This window comes from Sphaeramia orbicularis, chromosome 12 (genome assembly GCF_902148855.1).
Source record: "Sphaeramia orbicularis chromosome 12, fSphaOr1.1, whole genome shotgun sequence".
NCBI classification, from domain to species: Eukaryota; Metazoa; Chordata; class Actinopteri; order Kurtiformes; family Apogonidae; genus Sphaeramia; species Sphaeramia orbicularis.
Window position 1 is genome coordinate 30,488,650 of NC_043968.1, and position 21,751 is coordinate 30,510,400.

Sequence of the window (21,751 nt, forward strand, 5' to 3'; positions counted from 1 at the left end):
GTCTTTGGATGAAACCATGAAGTAGCTCTGGTGAAGATTTATTAACCTAGGCCATTTGTTTTCAGTCGGAATCATTAAAATCCAACTCAAAACAATGGACCAGACGATAGCAGAAGCTTCATTCATATAAAACCAAGTTATCGGAAAACAGTAAAAGTAAGACAAAATTAATAATGCAAGACTTTATTTTCTGCTCTTCTTTGGCTCATTCACTGACTTTTAACAATCTATATTATAAAAGCCAAGTGGCCTCTGTGTGCGTGTATGTGTGTCCGGGGATTCACACAAAATTCAGAAAGAGTTGACTGCTGCAGTTGGTCATACTTATGTATTTATGGTCAACGAACAGACTAGTGAAAACAGCAAGTTGATAGGAACAATATTTTAGGAGATATTAGTAATTTTGGAATACAATAGCCTCGCAATCATGTTGGTATACCCAGAATGCTTTGGCGGTGACTGCTGGACAAATGCGGCACAGCATGCACAAATACACAACAGCATAAAAAAAACTACCACATCTAAAACCTGTGGATCCCCATGGGTCAGCGCACTAGTAGAGGAATAATACTTGTACTGTTGGATGTGTTTAGTGTTAGCTTAGCGCTGCAAAGGTTGTCGTATCGGTCTGTTTTATGAAATTTTTCATGACATACACTGGTTTCGGACCATTAGCCTGTTTTATTTGCTCATTTAAATGCTGGTTATTTGGTTGTGTTCTGTTGTGTTCTGACAAATGGTTTTGTTGATGTTGCTGATGTTGTTCTGTTTACGTGGATGTATGGAATGTGTATATTACGACAAGCATACATAGCATTGCCACGGCAACACAGATATAACTGTGGGCACTGGGGGCAACTGGACTTAAGAGGCTACTACATTTGTGCATTAATTGCACAAAGCAGAGATAAATAAAGCTTTCAAAACGTATATTTTTCTAGGATGTGACAGTGATGGCGTAGAATTGCCTTTTTATCCATAATTTTCAGCTTGATTATAAAATGAACTGATGTGTTTTAATGTAGAAAAGAGGTGCAGCACGATATATGGGATATATGGGATATATGGGAGAAGACCTGAGCATGTACAGTAGGACAGCCTGGTTTGGTGTGCAATTTCTGATTCAATTGAAGAGGTTGAGATTCTTTTTTCCTCATTTTTGAAACAAAAAAAATGTGAGTTGAAGATCTAATACAACTCCACTGCACTGATTTTTTCAATCAATCAATCAATCAATCAATCAATCAATCAATCAATCAATCAACTTTTATTTATAAGCACTTTACAACCAAAGCTGACCACAGTGCTGTACAATAGAAGAATAAATGCTCTTGATTATGAGTTAACTTATGTAACTTTAAACATCTAAAACACTTCTCACAAATATATTTAATGTCCTATTGTTAGCAAGTAAGAAAGCACTCACCAGGAGATGGATGTCTACTGAAGCTCCTACACTTGAAAACTGGATAGCCATGATCCACAAAATTTTTGTGATGGAAAAACTCACATTTTCTTTATGACTTGAACAAGAGAAATTTAAAAATTGTTGGGCACCTTGGATTACATATATAACCTTAGCAAACCTGACTTTGACTGAACATAGAAGATGGTTCTAACTCTCTCCCCTCAAGGTTTTTTTTTTTTTTCTTCTTTCTTTGTATTATGACTATGAATGATGCCTTGCCTTGTTTGTATACATATAATTGTATTTATGCATCTCCCTTTTTTTTGTTTCCTTGTCTTGTATTCTGAAAGTGTGGTTGGCTAAATGTACAGGCTTGTTAATATCATTTTTACTATTCATTTTTTACATACTTATTTAATTTACTTATACTACCCTTTTCTTTTTTTTCCCTCTCTCTCTCCTCCTTTTAATGATCAATATTAATACCTTTTTTTTTCTTCTTTAAAAAATAGAGAACAGTGTATTTTGTATGGTTGATGTCTTGTATGATATCTTATAAGACTGTTTGTAATAAATATTGGAATAAAAAAAAAAAAAACATTTAAAACACTTACTGCAGTGCCATTTTCCTCCTTCTTAATAAGTGAGAGCATGCTGGTGAGGATGCGGGCACACATGACCAGGTCTCTCTGCTCCTGCATGTGGGCCTGGAGGACTCGGAGCACCACCGGCAGAAGGATACACCGCGATTCTGCAACACACACAGCAAATACACACGTGATAGAAACAGCAGGTAGGTGTAAGCAACAACTGTCTCTGGAGGAGTTTTTAGCTGCATGAGCACATAATACCTCTGTAATTAAAGGTACAAAAATGTAATTTGTTGTGCAACATTAATGTGATTTGCATGACGGATGCTTTTCCTGCTACACGTAGCCTTTAGGGAGTAGATTATAAATAAAGGTGACACAGTAATTTGCTTCAGTCTACAGCTTTTATTAAGAATAATTTAATCGTGTGCTGCACTGTAGGGGAACATTTAGCCAATGTGTGTTCTAAAATTGCTACACTGCAGGAGGGAACACCTGAACACTAATATGGATTGGAAACTTGTCTGTATGATCCTGCATCACAAATTCTGCGCATTAATCAACTAGTTGTAATCTGATGTTTCCCTCTGTGCTGTTGACCTTTCCTGTGTGTTCATAATCTGCACAGCATTGTTTGGTATTTTGCTCATGTTTTTTGAATTTAATTTTTTTATCATGTTTACAGGGTTTAATTATACATGCATATCAATGTACTGTACACACACACTCACACACACACACACACACACACACACACACACCATACATCTGTTTATTTGTGCATGTCTTCACCTGGGTTGATATAAAGCTGGCTTTCCACCGTCTTGGCAATGCACTGCAGTTTGACAGCCTCCAAGGGGCATTCAGCGTGGACAGTGGTCGGCAGGCTTCCCAGAGTCTCCCTGACAAAACCGGCAACCTCTCGCACCGTGAAGATCTTCAACAGCTCGCCATAAACTGCTGGAAATGTCCGCAGGAACACAGCCTGGGCAGAACAGGGAGGTGTTTAATCATATGGATGTGAAATCAGTGATTATTTCAATCAGTTTTTTAGATACTTCACAGCTCAAAGCAATCACACTGCATTACAAGATTCTTTTTTTGTGATCACATTTTTATTTTCATTTTCATTTAACAAATTAAAGGTGGGGTGCGAGATGTTTTCCTGAAGCATTTTTTACTATATTGCTTAAAAAAGGTGGAAAAAGGTGGTCTGCCCTCTCCGGGTCAGTGGAGAGTCTTTGCCCCAAGTGGAGGAGTTTAAGTATCTTGGGGTCTTGCTCACGGGTGAGGGAAGGATGGAGCGTGAGACTGACAGATGGATCGGTGCAGCGTCTGCAGTGATGCAGTCGCTGTACCGGTCGGTTGTGGTGAAGAAGGAGCTGAGCCGAGAGGCGAAGCTCTCGATTTACCGGTCAATCTACGTTCCTACCCTCAGCTATGATCATGAGCTTTGGGTCATGACCGAAAGGACAAGATCCCGGATACAAGCGGTCCAAATGAGTTTCCTCTGCAGGGTGGCTGGGCGCACCCTTAGGGATAGGGTGAGGAGCTCAGTCACCAGGGAGGAGCTCGAAGTAGAGCCGCTGCTCCTCCGCGTTGAGAGGAGCCAGCTGAGGTGGCTCGGGCATCTGTTTCAGATGTCTCCTGGACACCTCCCTGGGGAGGTGTTCCGGGCATGTCCCACCGGGAGGAGACCTCGGGGAAGACCCAGGACTCGTTGGAGAGACTATGTCTCTCGGCTGGCCTGGGAACGCCTCGGGGTCCCCCCAGAAGAGCTGGAGGAGGTGTCTGGGGAGAGGAAAGTCTGGGCATCCTTGCTTAGACTGTTACCCCTGCGACCCGGCCCCGGATAAGCGGTGGATAATGGATGGATGGATGCTTAAAATCCAAAATCCCCTTCACAACCCGATTACAACTAACTAATTAAATGCTATAACACAAAAATAAAAAAAAATTAGTCACTTGTGGAACGGACAGGACTGAAAAAACACCATCCAATCATTTTCAGCGCCCTATCGAAATGATTGAATGGTGATATGTCTTTCAAACTCAACTGCCATTTGTCCCTCCCCCCTCTGCATGTACCCCTCTTGCATGAATCGTGCATTCTCAGAGGTTTGGAGCACTGGTACAGGAAACGAAGACAGAACCAGAGCTTGGCTGTATTAGTTATATTAGGATGGAAAGTTCAAACTGTTTTGTCACCAACATAAATCACTAGGAAATGTAATGTTAGTCAGATAGATATGAACTGGGGCTGTGCTGTAAGAGGGGGAGTGTTGGAGGAGACTGAAGGAGGTATGCATGGATTGGGGCCGGAGCCGGGGTTGGAGCCAGGGCTGTGCGAATTTTTGCTGTGCAGTGCTCGTGAACCCTCAAGAACAAGCATTGGAGGTGCCAGTGCTCTGGAGGGATGGCTTTGGAGGGATGTCTGAAGAAAGAGGTTTGGACTTTTGAACTGAGTATTTTTAAAATGTATCTTGCTCGAACCATTTTTCTAAGATTTCATACCCCACCTTTAAGTCCAACAGAGGTATTTAAAGGGATACAATATTACTGGAATGGATTCTCAGAGCAAGAATACCAACAGTGGGTCCAAGATATAAAAACGTGTCATGGGATACCATAGAACACCATGGGTAACCTTGAACTTCCCAAACCAAACATAAATTGATTGAAAAATTCTGTCTTTTCCAGGGCCTCCAGACTATGAAATAAGTTACCTTCATATATCAAACACATTGAAAGCTTACATTCATTAAAAAAAACACTCAAACAGGAACTACTCAAGGAATTACAGTAATACAGGGTGGGGAAGCAAAATTTACAATGAACATTTAGTTGTTTTTTCTCAGCAGGCACTACGTCAATTGTTTTGAAACCAAACATATATTGATGTCATAATCATACCTAACACTATTATCCATACCTTTTCAGAAACTTTTGCCCATATGAGTAATCAGGAAAGCAAACGTCAAAGAGTGTGTGATTTGCTGAATGCACTCGTCACACCAAAGGAGATTTCAAAAATAGTTGGAGTGTCCATAAAGACTGTTTATAATGTAAAGAAGAGAATGACTATGAGCAAAACTATTACGAGAAAGTCTGGAAGATACTATTAATGAAGAATGGGAGAAGTTGTCACCCGAATATTTGAGGAACACTTGCGCAAGTTTCAGGAAGCGTGTGAAGGCAGTTATTGAGAAAGAAGGAGGACACATAGAATAAAAACATTTTCTATTATGTACATTTTCTTGTGGCAAATAAATTCTCATGACTTTCAATAAACTAATTGGTCATACACTGTCTTTCAATCCCTGCCTCAAAATATTGTAAATTTTGCTTCCCCGCCCTGAACAAAAGATTGTTTTGACTCCAATCCAAATGGCTGTAAAGATAAAAGTTTAAATGTTTTAAGGTTTATGTGTTGAGATGAAATTTTCATCTTGGTGATGATAAAAATGAACTGTAAACTTGCTTTTACTTATGTATGTATTTTGTGACTGTATTTGTATTTTAACAGACCCAAGGAAGAATAACAGCCACTATAGTGGAAGCTAATGGGGATCTGTAAAAACAATAAACAATGTGATGATATTGATTGCATTACAAGATTCTGTTGCAACAAACAAGCGTACAACTCAGTAGTCTGGATATGTCATATACTTTAGATTTGGTGGGTGGGATTACGCGGATTAAGCATATCACTGGTCATGTGACACTGGTAAATACACACCTGCTTTTTTGATGCTTTCTGTGAAATCGCACAAATCATAATTACAATCACTACTCATATTATTTATCTGTAAACAACTAACAAAGGGCAGATGTAGCTAGTAGGGGTCTTGATCTCGTACATTTGTTTAAGGGACAGATTTTACTTATAAAATGTCCTCCTAGACAACAGACAATTCCTACCATAAACAATTTATTTAGACTTTCTCTTTGCAAATCAAGCAGTGTTTGATGAAATTAAAAGAAGATACTTTCTACACATTATGTCCTCCTGAGATGAAAACTATTTCTTTTTTTTTTTTTTACTCAATTTTACTTTTACTACTCTTCCCACCTCTTGCTTTTATTACTTTTTTATGTTCCTTCTCCCTTTTTATTCCTTTTATCACTGTAATAGGTCAATTCTTTCACTATTTTTATGATGTCTTTTTCCCATTCCATTGGTATTGTGTATTGAGCATCCTGATTTTTTGTCCTTTTTTATTGTCTAAGTCAGTAATTTCTACAGTAATCATACTTGCTATCTTTTGTAACATTTTCCACATTTTTTTAACTAACATTTGTTCATTATTGTTTGGGTAATTGGTGACACTGTTGCACTTGTCAGTTCTGTGTGTCCCATTTTGCTTTGACTGTCAAAGCAAATTGTTAGATGCTGTATTTACATATTTTAGAAACACAATTACTATTATTATTACTACTACATAGTTGTCGATTGAGATGGTAAATGAGTCTTAGGTGAGTGTGCCTTTACTGTTTTCATTGGCCAGTGTGTGTGTGTGTGTGTGTGTGTGTGTGTGTGTGTGTGCCCACATGTAACAGATTAAGTGGGATTAGCATTAGCCTGACCTGCATCCTCCCACTGCTATTGTTGTGTTGAGAACAGAGATTAGTCTAGACCAGGAGTCAGAGGAAGGATGAGGCAGAGCTTTTCACATAGCAAGGTGTGGGCACAGCTGGATAGCTCATGTTACATTAATAATATCATTTTAATGGACTCAAAGTGAACATAAATTATTGTGAAGTGGCTAAGCAGACCTGTGAGAGGAAAACACAGTGAAAAAGATCACGGGAGACAGAGAAACCCAAACAGTTATACAAAAGCACACACACATTAGATGGAAAAATCACAGGTATTTCCCCACACAAGTGTACAAACACTTAAGCAGGCATTCCTAGTGTATAATTAGGATCTTCTTAGGCGTCTTTAAGCTTATTTGTTTTGGTCTTGTTCAAAATCAGTGAAGGCGGCTGCCCCACTGTGCAGACCTCCCACTGGAGAAAGAAAAGCAGCGACAGAAATTTCAGCTCTGACTCTAGACCCTCTGGCAGCATGAAATTCAATTACAGCCAATTTCTCACCTATCACAACTGCATTAACAGGAGGCCTTAAGGAGGAAAAAATGTGGTGTACTTGAACCAAGATATACACATATATTCCCACAAACATACGCATAAGCACAAATATCCCACTTGGATAAACACACACCTGTGTTTGTGCAACTGGACTGGTGCCTTTGTTTTCCTGCGACAGGAAGAAGCGGATGGACATGAAGAGCTCGTGGATGCAGACTCTGAACTCCTCCTCGTTCTGGCCGCCTGTGGCCAGAGAGAAGAGCCGGCGAGACTGGATGATGTACTTGAAGATGTACTCGCTGGCCTGGAGGACAGACAGAACCATCGCTGTTTATCATTTGTTCAGTTATGAACCAGTCAGACTTTTAAAGAGTGCTGTTGTACGTCATCTTTTAGTTTGGTCTTTAATAACTTCATTCTCAAATACAGAGACGCTGCTGTTTCATATTTTCTTGTAAAACTGTTAGGGGCAAATTGATCAGAACATTTTTCAAAACATTCTTTTAATAGCACATAAGTAATAAAGAAAAAGAGGAAAATAAGTATAATAAGAGTGGAAAAATGCACATGTTTTATTCATCAAATAGTTTTTTGGAAGATGTAAGTTGTTTTCAGATTGTGGTGAAAAACTTTGATTAATATAATTTTTTTTTTTTTTTGAGTCATTTTTTGTTGTTTTCGCATGATTTATTTGTTGGAAAAATACCACACAGGTTGTCTGTACTAAGACCATAAACAGCTGTTGAAGCGATAATAACAAACATGGCCTTATACAAGAAAAATCTGCAAATACACTGTGGTGCATCATTCATTTATTATTAAGTGCATGACAGAGTAACATTAGCTTCTGCTGCAGATTATTTTCTGTGAATGATAAATGGGACACCACAGTACAGCAACCGCAATGTACTTCTCTGACAGCATATATGCATGAGTCATTAGAATAACGTGATGTGGATTCCCAACACCAGAGGCAGTGCGTTTCTGCTGATTAAAATTGCATGCAGCGTAATAGACAGAGGAGGGGAATAATGAATGGTGGCAAGACGGAGTCACTGATGGAGAGATAAATTAGCAGGAGTGGCAGTGAGAGGGGAAGGTTTGTTTGGTTGTTTGTATATCTGTATAGATGGTGTGTGTATGTGTGTGTATGTGTGTGTGTGTGTGTGTGTGTGTGTGTGTATATATAAATTGTAGGACCACGAGTGTGCTGGTATGTTCGTGCGACGTCTCACCTTGAGCACCTGCTGTATGTGATCCTGATGTTCTGCGTCAACAATGCGGTCCACGTACCACTTCAGCACTTTGATCAGGTCCCTTGGGGAAAACACACACGCACATACACAGTATCACTACTGTCCTCCAGCTACACAGGAACGACCAAACACACATACTTTACAATGAACCTCACCTTGGTGACTCTTCTTATCATCATGACACAGAATTCACAGAACACTGAACTGTTCAACCAGGATTAAATAATATTCTCTGAATTCTGTTGTCTATCCATCTGTCTTGAGTCGCATGTTACATATTGTCACCTTCCTAAAATAATTGCTTTAGTTGTGTTTCTGATTTTTAAAGAAACCCAACAAACATATCCATAAATTGAGCATTTAGATAGATAGATAGATAGATAGATAGATAGATAGATAGATAGATAGATAGATAGATAGATAGATAGATAGATAGATAGATAGATAAAGTTATATTACAGACTCATGGTCCACATTTAAAAGCAAACTGATAAATAAAAAAAAACCCTCTATACTTTCAAGAGGCAGTCACACCACTGTTTCCAGGACAGACATGTGTAACGTACAGCATTATATGAAACATTAGTCAGCAATAAAATTACAGTATTTTCTGAATGATTCAGGTGACATAAATTTAAACATCAGATTTCTCAACACAGTACACAATGAATTTACATGATTAGACATAAACAGTTCACTGGCACTAGTCCATTTTGATTGAAACATTTTAAATAAAATCATATATTTTTAAAAAATTGAGTATTTGATGAGTAATTTTGCTTAGCCCTTTCATGCATAGTGGTCACTCCAGTGGACAGTTATTCTCCAGCTGTTCTCTTGTATATTCATGTATTTTATTGCTTTCGTTCCATATCAGCCAACACAGTGGACACTTAAACACATCATCCCATACACTGACATTCAGACCATTACTGTAACTTTACTGTTCTAGATAAACTTGATCTGCAGGAACATGTTTGCGAGTAAATGTTGTTATCATTATGAGACTGTGATTAACAGGTTATTTTTTTAAACAAAAAGTTTGTTTTTGTGCATATTATCTCTATAAAGTGAGTAATAACTTATATTAGAGTATGTTAAAATGTGACAAAACATCAAATTAGCAGCATTTTAAAATATTTTATTCATAGTTTTCACACAGTGTATCAGTAAATAAATGTTTCTTTGCTTCAAAGATTAAACACATGCTGTCCAGCTGAGTGGATATTTTTGCAATTCCATGAAAAATAGGTTCATAAAAAAATTCAGTCGCAGTGTTTTTTTCATGCCTTAAGAGGAATAAAAACACTCACAAAAAAAAAAAAAATCTTGATTTATGCATGAAAGGGTTAAAAATGACTTTTAGGAAGGAGCTGATATAAGAAAAGTACAAATTTTTGGCACCAAGGAGGGTACACTGATTTAAGATCATCTCAGCTGAATGACGTTTTATGCTAAATAATTAAAAACTGACACTTTTACTTCGATTAATATCTCTGCGTTTTAATACAGATGGATGCCAAAAGGAGCATGTTTTACATCTATATAAGTGTAAAGCTTGAAAAAAAAAGAAAAGACAGCACCAATATGATATGTTAGCTGGTACAGAGAGTGTGAAGAAGACAGCCGGCGAGAACAGCAGGTTGTGAATATGTGTGTCTGCATGAGGTGGATAAAAAGCATAGGAGGAAACCAGAGAGGAGCAGCAGGCATTCACTTTTCATCAGCCAGGGGGCAGCACAGGCATTTTATTCATGCTTGAGCTGACTGAATCAAAGCTCAGAGAAGGCCAGAGTGGTGTTTCATGTCTGATGTAGGTGGGGTTGTCCTTTCTTCCTGCCTGCCCATGTGATGTGTCATTAGAATATAATGTGTGGTGAACCCTCTGGTACTGTATGGTCTGAGCGCTGCTTTAGCCTTCAGAGGCTGCAGTGGACCACCACATACCTGTAGGACAAGGCTCCGGCAAAGTGGCTCTCGATGTAGGTGTCCATGACCGGTTTAAAGTGCTGAAATTTGCTGTCTTGGAGGAGATTGATGATGTGAACCTGGAATTACAGAAATAAAAGAAAGAATGCAGTCTTTAACAAAGTCTAATGAAGCTTACTGGTGAAAAATGATCAGATCCTACAGTGTTTATCCCTGCAATATTCAGATGTTCATTATTTACTCTGCTTAATCAGATGGACACAGGAAGTATATACTGAGTGTCAGTGTTTTATTAGCAGTTCCCTTAGTTTATAGTTTAGATATATTGTATAAACTAGAAGCACTCAGAAAGTGCAGACCTCTACCAAGGCAGATTAGCGGGCCCCCCTATGCCCCCCCCCCCCATCACCACCAAAATTTAATCATTTGTTCCACGTGCCAGTATCAACATTTCCCGAAATTTTCATCCAAATCTGTCCATAACTTTTTGAGTTATCTTGCACACAGGCATACAGACAGACAGACAAACAGACAGGATGTACACTGCAAAAATCGAAATCTTACAAAGTGTATTTTTCTTATTTCTAGTCAAAATATCTCATCACACTTAAAATAAGACATAGTCACATAAAAAGTAACTTGTAAATGAGGTATATGAACTTATTTTTAGACAATAGATCTGGAAAATCTTACCAAGACAATTTTCACTTGTTCCATTGGCAAATTTTTTTGTTTAATTCAAGATGTTTTTTTGCTTAATTCTGGATTTTCTTTGCTTAATTCAAGTGAAAAAACCTGCTTGAACAAATGAAAATTATCTTGGGAAGATTTCTTGAAATAAGATTTTCCAGATCTATTGTCTAAAAATAAGTTCTTATATATCTCAGTGAAAAGTTACTCTTTAGGTGATAATGCCTTATTTTAAAGGTGATGAGATATTTGGACTAGAAATGAGAAAAATACACTTGGTAAGATTTAGATTTTTGCAGCGTACTAGTCTTTTACTTTGAAATACCACAGTTTTATTTTCTTTTAATACGGGCACCATTAAACACACTAACATTATTTCATTATACTGCAAGTACCTGTTTGTTTTATTGATTTTAGAAAACCTCATTTTACTCATTGTCTCATCTATGACATGGAACAGCATGTAGCAAAAGCTTAAGCAATTAAAATGTTACATTTTTCTACATTTATGAATAATTGCTCTTGTTTTAGCTCATTCAAATGATTTACTTTTGGGTTTAATTGTTTGACTGGATTGTTTTTCACTGTTAGTTTTTGCTTTTATCATCATGTTCTAAGTGTAATAACTTCTTAATTATGTTTGTTAGGTTTTTAGTGTTTCCAGAATGAACTTTTCGTTTAGTACAATTTCTTGGTTATATTGCATATGAGGCTTCACCTCAACATATTTTGAGCTTAAAGAAATGTTCTAATATTATTAATAATATATTCCACAATAGTCTGTAAGTTCCTTTTAACCCATAAAGAGCCAAACATCCACTAAAAGCATCTACTAATGTAAATGTTCAATACCTGTTGATCCATTAATCCTATCAATTCATGTAATAATTGGTGTAAAATACAGTTTGTCATCTTTTCATGGTCATTAGATATGAACCATTTGGACGTTCAGACGCTCCATAGTTACCATGGAAACACTGTCATCTTCTACAAAATTGATTCACCAGTAAAACCCATGGAGTTGGATCAATGGCAGTGGATGGACACGCTTGTTTTTATACTCTCAGTTATTAATATCTTTGCTGAAAAAGTCACTTTTTCCATCAGTTTTCTCTGTTTTTTTACATAATAACCCTCAACTTTAATCTGAGTTTTACTGAACATCTACATGATCAGATAATTAAATACAGGAAAATACCTGATGCACATTTAAAAAACGCAAAATGCAGAGGATAAAAATATAATCAGTTGGTGATAAATCTCTTTAAAAAGGTCAAATACAGAGAAAAATTTATTTGGGAACTGTCACAAAAGTAGCACTGGGTGTTTATGGGTTAATATGTGTGTGTGGTCCACAGAAAAAACAAACCCTGTAAGGGCACAATCAGATATTTTATATACCATGACACAACCAAGATAAAACACTTGGCCGCTGTCTCACATATTGCTCACTGTCCCCTGAGTTAGGTTGTTGTGAAATACACAGAGGCTCTCTGACCGCAGAAGATAAGTCCACTTGTCAGACAGGCTTTGATTGATTTAAAACCACAAATAGAAAACTTGATGAGTGCACTGTCTCTGTAGACTTTCTCATCATTGATAACGCTACGCTGAGAGGAGAAAGGCTGTTCATGTGTCACAGAGGAGACACAGAGAAAGAGCGACAGCCAGAGACCGATCGATCTGTCCTATCAGGTCTATCAGTGCAGGGAAGCATGACCGCCTCAGATTGGTTCACTGAGCTCTGAAGCATTACATCACTACATCTACATCTGACAGCAAGTTTGGATTTGTGTTTGTGGGTTTGATTCCTGCCTGTCTACTGCCTCGAGTCAACTAACACTAAGCGATGCTGTGTCATATCAAAAAGGTCAGTTCAGTCTAGTTTATTTCAAATATGCAACACAACAAAAGTAATCCTACTTAGTCCTTAGAAATAAAACAGATTGAAAGAAAACATGAAAAAACATTTACATATTAGGGCTGGGCGACACAGAAAAAAACATATCACACTGTTTTTTCATATAAGATAATACCAATATGTATCACGATATAACTCAAATCACTATTTTTCTCAAGCTTAAATTTTCGTTACTCATAAGTTAGTTGTAAAGACATCAGAAGGTTATTTTTGATTTAAATAGGATTTATTTTCTGTCAGAGGTTGAACATGACAGATGTGCTGAGGAGCATTATCCAACTGTTTCAGATAAATAAAACAGGTACATTTATTTATTAATAATAATAATAATAATAATAATAATAATAATAATAATAATAATAATAATAATAATAATAATAATAATAATGGATTGGATTTATATAGCGCTTTTCTAGACACCCAAAGTGCTTTACATTATTGACCCATTATTCATTCGCTCTCACATTCTCCCTCTAGTGGTGGTAAACTACATCTGTAGCCAAACTAAAAGTCTGACCAGCAGGAAAAAGCTTTCAAGTTTTAAAAGCGCACACAAACAAAACAGACTATCTTCATCAAACAATACCAGGGGTATATATTTGGGGGTGTGTTCCTTAACTGCCATAACTGAAGTAAACTGAAAATGAAACTTAACATGCTTTAAACGTCCAGCTCCCGGTTTCTATGCTACACCCTACCGAGTTCTCGATCATATTTTCTCTTGAGGGAACACTCATTATCTCCCGCTGCAGCCCAAACATTAGCCTAGCTTGTGTACTACAGCTGCTCTTACACTTGTGCTGTGTGACTCAACCTAACTTGACGTGGCTCTAGTGTGATTGGTTCGGTGCGGCGATACTTAATAATGATTGGCTGCTCTTATGTCTGTCAAAACATGAACGCATGAATTCTATCAAAATTGTATCAAGCATGCATGTCTCATATTTCTATCAAGGAAAAGTTATAATGTGATATATATCGTTATTGTTTTATTGCCCAGCCTTAAATATATAAACATGAAAACAAAGTATGACTTCATTCGCACATTTGAAAAGGAGTGGGAAGTATAAGTTATTTAATCCCACCCCTTCTCCACACAACAGTCTATCCTTTAGCTTCCTATCAGCATAATATATGAAAAATCAAGACCGTTAACCTCACTTATCATCTTCACATACACACTTAAAAAGTAGGAAACATTAAGTGCAAAACTCCGCATCTCTGCACTGCAACTCTTACTTTAATGTGTTTTTTATTTATTTATTTATTTATTATTTATTTGTTTATTTATTTATTTATATTTCTTTTTTTGATTTTATGTGTTGTTTTCTTACTTGCTGTTTTTAATCACCTTTTACATGTTTCTTTTATAATGTTTTAAATGTGTTTCTTTTTGTTTCTTTTATTTCAATGTCCTGTGTGAAGCACCTTGAATTGCCTTGTTGCTGAAATGCGCTATACAAATAAACTTGCCTTGCCTTGCCTTGCATAGAAATGACCACAGCCTTTGGAAAGCATACTTACCAGTGAATCAAACACCTTAAGCCCGTATCTCTGAGAACTTTCATCGAGAATACCAAAAAGAGTGTCCAGCGTGTCCTGTAGAAACTGAGAAATGGACAAAAGGAAACGAAAAGGAGTTTGAGTGGTGGCCCAGAGGTGCAGGAGAAATGAACTTGACCTTTCATCCTCATTCCATCTCAACTTGAACTTAAATAACAAACATATCAAGTCAAATCAAATCAGAAACAATCAATAGTCTGAACCCAAAGAGAGCAGAAGCAATTTTGGGCTCAGAGTGTGATAATAGTGGACCTACTTTAACAATCTCAGAACCATCGATCTCCTTCAGCTTAGAGAGGCTGTCGTTGATTCTTTCAGGGTGGGCTCGCCACTTCAAAAGGTCCAGCATGTCGCCTGCAGAGAAACGTAAAAACAGATTAAAAAAAAAAAAAAACAGAAGGAATGAGTGAGGGTGAGGGCAGAAGATGGAGATGCAAAGAATAGAAACAACAAGTGGGAAAAAAGAAAGAAAGAAATAGTTCCGGTAAAAAGACTATTACCAGGATGTGGCTATTACAGGAGAGCCCAACTTTAAACGGATGGATGGCAATCACAATGGACTATTTATTTAATTTATACAATGGAACAGATAACAGCATTTGTTAATTACAAATTGGAGAAATTTGCTTCATACTGGGAAAACTGGGTCAACTACGTCACACTCTATAGGCCTGATTTTGTTTTTACAAATTAGTGATTGTGCTGAATGGAAAAGATCACTCCCTACTTCATGTTCATAGTTTTTTTTTTCCTCTTTTTTTCTTTCTTTTATTTGGTTATTTGACATAAAACAAAAATACTATTCTGGCATTTACAGCAGACAACCAATGTATGCTATACAGGGGTTGGACAAAATAATGGAAACACCTTCACCTCAAGATGATAATGCCCCAATCCATACAGCTAGAATTGTTAAAGAATGGCATGAGGAACATTCTAATGAAGTTGAGCATCTCGTATGGCCGGCACAGTCCCCAGACCTCAACATTATTGAGCATTTATGGCCAGTTTTAGAGATTCAAGTAAGATGTCGATTTCCACCGCCATCATCTCTAAAAGAGTTGGAGGGTATTCTAACTGAAGAATGGCTTAAAATTCCTTTGGAAACAATTCACAAGTTGTATGAATCAATACCTCGGAGAATTGAGGCTGTAATTGCCGCAAAAGGCGGACCTACACCATATTAAATTATATTTTGTTGATTTTTTAAGGTGTTTCCATTATTTTGTCCAACCCCTGTATGTACTGGATGTGAATGTCTGATACTGAATGTCAATAAAAACTAAATTATAAAAAAAAAACAAAAAAAAAAACGAAAGACACAGTTCAGGTTTGTTTTTAAAGAAAAGCATGATTATGAGAGGAATATACACCTGAGATCAAAAAGTACCACCACACCCTTCAATTACAGCCTCAAACCTGCACTGAATCCAAACAAACGATGACATTTTCAAGTGCAATGGGATGAAGAAGATAAAAAGTCATTTTCATGAGCTCTGGTCTCTAGACATACACATGAATAAAACATAAGCCACAAGAAAAAGTCTTTTAGCTGTCTCTTCAGATTCTGCTCAACCCGAAGTGTGTCTTTTTCACAACTTTATGTGTGAAATCATCAGGTTGTGTTGATGCATGAATACTACCGCCTGCACCAATGACCTACAGGAGGAAAAAAACAACAATTCCTGTACTCCTCTGTCTTCTTCAATTGACATTTATTATTAGCTCTTTTCATTTTATCACTTTGGTTGAGAACACACATATCAGTGGTGGGCTAATTCTGTTGAAATGAGACTACAAATCCTATTGTGCCAGCAGATTTCTGAAAGCAGAAGGATTTATTCGCTAATTAGTGGGATTCAAGTGAGCTACGCAAACTGGAAGCTATTCCTATCACCGTACATATTCACAGGTTTATTCACACACTTCAGTGGCTTGGATGGGAATGTCACCTTCTCACTCACACTACAGCTCTATTGTTTTATCCTGTCAACATATGGTATTTTACTATTTGTTTTGTAATGTGTTTATCACAATCTTTGGCAAAACTTGTTTTACATTCCACTCATTGAGCTAGACCAGGGTTTCCCAAAGTGGGGTATGTGTACCCCCAGAGGTACTTGGAAGAGACCCAGGGGGTACTTGAAATTTTTTTGGAAAAATACATTAAATAAGTCATCATGTACCAAATACAAAATAAATCATGAGAATTAATGCTGAATTATAAAACACAATAAATACATTCATATACTGTAATAGTTTTACTGTCAATCATCTTGTTTAAGCTTTGGTAACACTTTAAGAACATTTCTATTTTATATTATTCAAAATGAGTTTATTTGAGTAGATAAGTAATTATGTTTTGTTGATGATGAAAGGTTCATTTATTAATTAATGGACGATTTATTTATTTTTCATATCAGTGAAAGAGGACACATTTCAGTTTACATTTTGCACACAAAATTTACTTTAAAACATATGTTGTTTGTTTACAAAGTTGTGAAAATATAAACAGACACATTTGGCACAGGAACATACGCCAAATTTTTTTCAGTCAAAAATGCTGAAGCGAGACCCACTGTTATTCCTACTGGGAGTTATACTTAAGGAGATGTTTAGTTCAGACCAAAGACACATGTTACCGATACTTTTATTGATCGCTAAGAAAATGATAACTGTCAACTGGAAGGATCCAAAACCACCATAACTCAGTGGGTACAGAGACTGAAAAGGGTCTACACTATGGAGCGAATGACCACAAGTCTATAACTAAAGATGGACACTTTTGAACAAAGTTGGAACTGTAGTCCTCGGTATTTGGGTGACTGATGAAGGAATGAGAGCTGTTATAAGATTATTATGTTTCTCTATGAATGATATTGTATTGCTGTAATTTTTTTTGGTAAAAACAAATATTTCTTTTCCATGTGATTTCCCTTTATGATATTTCTATTGTATTCCATTTACTTGTGCCTTAATTCTTAGGTTATTATGTCAAAGAATGTTCTGTTTTGTGGAAAAATGAAAATATCGAAATAAAAAGTCAAAAAAAAAAAAAAAAAGCCAAAGTGAGAGTTGTGGCTACTTGGCTAAAAAAGTCTATTTCAGCGGTTACTCCACTGTAAAAAGTTTGAGAACCATTGAGATAGACCAGGGGTGTCAAAGTCATTTTATTTCAGGGGCCACATTCAGCTAAATTTGATCTGAAATGGGCCAAACCAGTAAAATAATAACATGATAATATATAAATGATGTCAACTCCAAACTTTTCTCTGTTTTAGAGCAAACAAAGTAAATTGACATGATGAAAAGGTTTACACCTACAAACTATCCTTTCAAAAGATGTGAATAACATGAACAAACTGAAAAAATAAGTGTAATTTTAACAATATTCTGCCTCAGTTTATCATTTACACATGCACATTATAACTTATAGATCACAGTGGATCTACAAACACAAAACATTTAATAACAGACAGAAAACTGTTAAAATTATACTTACTTCTCTTAAGACATTTCAGATTATTGGCATTTTTTGCGAAATTATACTTTGTTTTAGTGTAAATACATGAAAATATTTACATTTACAAAGAGAAAAATTTGGAGTTGTCATTATTTATGTGTTATTATGATAGTATTTTACTGGTCCTTCCCACTTGAGATTGAATTGGTCTGAATGTGGAACCTGAACTAAAAGGGTTATTAATATGTTAATAATTAATAATATGTCATTTTTGCATTTCACAAATTCATCCCAAGGGCCGGACTGGACCCTTTGGCAGGCCAGATTTGGTCCCCGGGCCGCATGTTTGACACCTGTGAGCTAGACAGACGCACGGGACCATCTTGTGAAACTTTGTACCTACTTACTGTAATTTAAAATCAGCATGCATGTTGCAGCACAACACACCTTAACCACAGAAACAGCCAAAATGTCACTCTCTGATTTAATGTACCATTTTGTGTGAGCTTGGTGGAGCAGAGGAAGCTGGTGATCCAGAAAGACTCCTTGGTGCCTTTCAGCGTCTGGTTGTTGGACGGCAGGTTGGCCTTGGAGAACGGCAGCTTCAGGTAGCGAGAACAGTCTGCCAAGTTTGTGTTCTCCTCACACTGTATCCCAAGAAAGAAAAGAAAACCACACATTTGTCGCACTGGCACAGTGGATGTAGGAAAAAAAAAAAAAAGGAGCGGAACAAAGCGATAGGATCAAAATGTAACAGTTATTCTGCATCTGTGAAAAACTAGTGGAAGAAATACAAGCTTTTGTAAACGTCTGCTACACTCTTTGTTCAACACCATATAACTTGAATAATTGTTATTAACCCTTTCATGCATAGTGGTCACTACAGCGGACAGTTCCTCTACAGCTTTACTCTTGTATATTCATGGGTTTTGTTGTTTTAGTTCCATATCAACCAACACAGTGGACGCTCATGCATCATCTCATAAACTGCAATTCATACCATTATTGTAACTTTGCTGTTCTTGATTGGTTCTTGAGTGGAAATCAATTGTTAATATTTATTTTTTGCATATTATCTCCATGAAGTGAGTTATAACTAGTATTAGATTATGTTAAAATGTGAGAAAACATCAGATTAGCTGCATTAAACATGGTTTCATTTCACTGTTTTCATTATCACTTTATAATATTGGGTTTTAAATACATGTTTCTTTGCTTCAAGATTAAAATTCATGGTGTAGCTGAGTGGACATTTTTGTAACTCCATGAAAAACAGGTTGATTTAAAAAAAAAAAAAAAAAATCAATCACATTGTTTTTTTTATTTCATGCCTTAAGAGGAATTAAAACACTAAGGAAAAAAATCTTGATTAAGGTTCTCATAATGCATGCATGAAAGGGTTATTATTGCAGTAAATATGGAGTATTGTGATGGAGATTTAATAAGTTCCACAAAAACTACCCACTTTAGACATGGATGGAAACACAACCTCCTGCTCTATCAACCACAGAGCACAGGCAGTGTTTAGAGTTCTTAGATGAGTATACAGATTGCTTAGAAGATCAAATTGCAAATAAGATCTTGTTATTTTGGGGATTTCTCATGCAGCCTTAATTCACAGCTGAGGCGGTTTGAGCTCCAAAGACACCACACAGTTTGGACTGATTCTTCTGTGTCTATTTTGGGTCTGAGGAGAAACTAGGCCATGCCAGTTTCATTGAGCTTTTCAGCAACTTCCATCTGGCATTAGAATGGGCCCTTTCCCCTCATCGGTGGGAACACATGAGGCTACCACGGTTGTTCTTTTCAAAACTGGCAGTTTCAGGTTAAGGGTTTGGTAAGACTAAATCAGGCAACACACGAGAACAAAGAGCAATAAAAGGGGCAGCTTTGGTTTTTGTAGTCAACTGAAATAAATGAAAGCTAACGGCAAAATAAATAATCAGACTTTTGGTCACCGTTTTGCCTCACTGCCAATAAAATGTATGAACTATGCTTTTCCATGCTCTGCACAGCCTGAGGTTTATGCACACACCCTTCGCCTGCAGCTGAGGAAAAGCATGTACTCTGCAATTATTCTGAATTACACCCAAGAAAGTCTTGCAGTAACTTTTAATTGGGGATACAGGCTGTTTTATTTGTTTTAGTCCCTTGATGTGTCTAAGACCAAGACGTGTGAAAATATGAGTGTGAGCCTCTTACTGTGGGCATGAAGATCATACTAAATACACAGATGGAGTGGATTATTATTCATCAACATGCACCCATCAGCTTCAAGCCTCTGTTCTAGTAGTACCCCCCCCCCCCCCCCAAACATACATACACAAATACATTTATGGCAAAATTTCACATTCAGTGTCACCTCTGGTTGTGTTCATCCTCACAGCTTGACAGTGTTACATAAGTGGCATTACTCATTGGAGTGATGCTTGTCAGCCCATGGCACCAAGCAGTGTAATAACAGACTGGACGCTCTGTGCTATTAGAGTATGTGATTAACTTAGTAAAACACAGTGTGTGAGCGCTTCCAAAGAATCTGTGAAAAACACCTGTGCGACGCAAAACTGCAGAAAACTTTGACTAAGTGGGTACGTCTAAAAGAAAAGCTGCAACTCATCGACACATAGTACTGTGTCAGATGTGGAATGCAAATAGCTTGGACATTTTAAAGGCAAAGGAACTTGATGATCAATCTCATGTTTTTTAAATTTTACATGATTAATATCTAAAAATGCCCTGAAAATGAAATATTAAATACTGATTAAAAGATTCAAGCTGTGGCAGAATAACATTTCTGAAGTGAACTCTCTATGCGATCAAACAGGATACATGATCAAAAAAAAAAAAAAAAAAAAAAAAAAAAAGAACACCTCTTGTGCCAAGGACACAGTAAACTGATGGATTTTTTTCAGTCTTGTTACTGCGGGTGGGTCTTACCTTATGGATAATGAGCTCATGGGTGCCATCTGGCAGAGTCCTGCCATCCTCCTGCATCAGAGGAACAAAGGAGTAGCCAAACAGTTTCTTCTCTCCCTTGTCTTTAGCTGTCAAACAACAACACATGGACATAACGCTAAATCCAAAATACACCCACAAGCACAGGCTACAACTGTCTTAGAAAAACTGAATACATAAAAACTCAAAACAAAATTAAGATTAACAGCATGAAATCACTTTTTATATCATGAACTATTATTGAGCAAAGATAGCTGATGTGTTTATACAGTTGAACCGCACTGTTGACCACTGTACAACAATGAACGCAGGGTGACCATCCCTGCGGTAGTTTGTTTCATGCCGTCCTGCTGATTACATTTGTTTTGTTTTTTTTAACTTGCCTTGTCCAGCATCATAATAGCAGAATGGTAGTCTGGCTGCCTTTTGGTGCTGAACAAATTTGCTTTGCCAAAGGAAACTTCATAAAGTATATGAGGCTCCTCTTGATATTCTACTGTCTTTATTATGAGTTTTGTTGAACCACATTTTGATGCCAAACTTGATATGGGGGGGGGGGGGGGGCAAGGAAGAAGAAGGTGGCGAAGACCCAGACCTGATTAAATTTGGAATATTTCCATGAAACACTCCAATATTGCAGCAAAGGCAGAGAGGAAGGTAAGAAATATTCTTTTTTTTTTTGTTTAAGCGATGTAAACATTACTGCTTTATAAAACAGTTTAACACAGGATATGCATTCAACAGGTCTGTCAGGAGTCAGTGACAGGGACTGTACCCAGAGTCAGCCGTTACATGTGGTGGTTTATGCTGCAGTACAGTTCAGCTTTGATGTCAGGGTACAGTGAACACACCCTGAGTGTACTTTTACACAACCTTGAGCAC

General features: G+C 37.0%; 1 protein-coding gene across 5 annotated transcripts in view; it reads right to left on the reverse strand.

Moving 5' to 3' along the window:
* The window catches only part of dock4b (dedicator of cytokinesis 4b), a 163,404-nt gene that overhangs the window by 51,285 nt on the left and 90,368 nt on the right, over positions 1 to 21,751 (reverse strand). For all 5 annotated transcript variants that reach the window (XM_030149278.1, XM_030149281.1, XM_030149279.1 and 2 more), the window contains exons 16-24: positions 20,852 to 20,958; positions 18,408 to 18,561; positions 14,708 to 14,805; positions 14,413 to 14,496; positions 10,296 to 10,396; positions 8,328 to 8,409; positions 7,226 to 7,396; positions 2,791 to 2,983; positions 2,023 to 2,159 (exon numbers count right to left, since the gene is read on the reverse strand). In XM_030149278.1, coding sequence (XP_030005138.1) covers positions 2,023 to 2,159; positions 2,791 to 2,983; positions 7,226 to 7,396; positions 8,328 to 8,409; positions 10,296 to 10,396; positions 14,413 to 14,496; positions 14,708 to 14,805; positions 18,408 to 18,561; positions 20,852 to 20,958 — 1,127 coding nt within the window. The remainder of the gene's footprint in view (positions 1 to 2,022; positions 2,160 to 2,790; positions 2,984 to 7,225; positions 7,397 to 8,327; positions 8,410 to 10,295; positions 10,397 to 14,412; positions 14,497 to 14,707; positions 14,806 to 18,407; positions 18,562 to 20,851; positions 20,959 to 21,751) is intronic.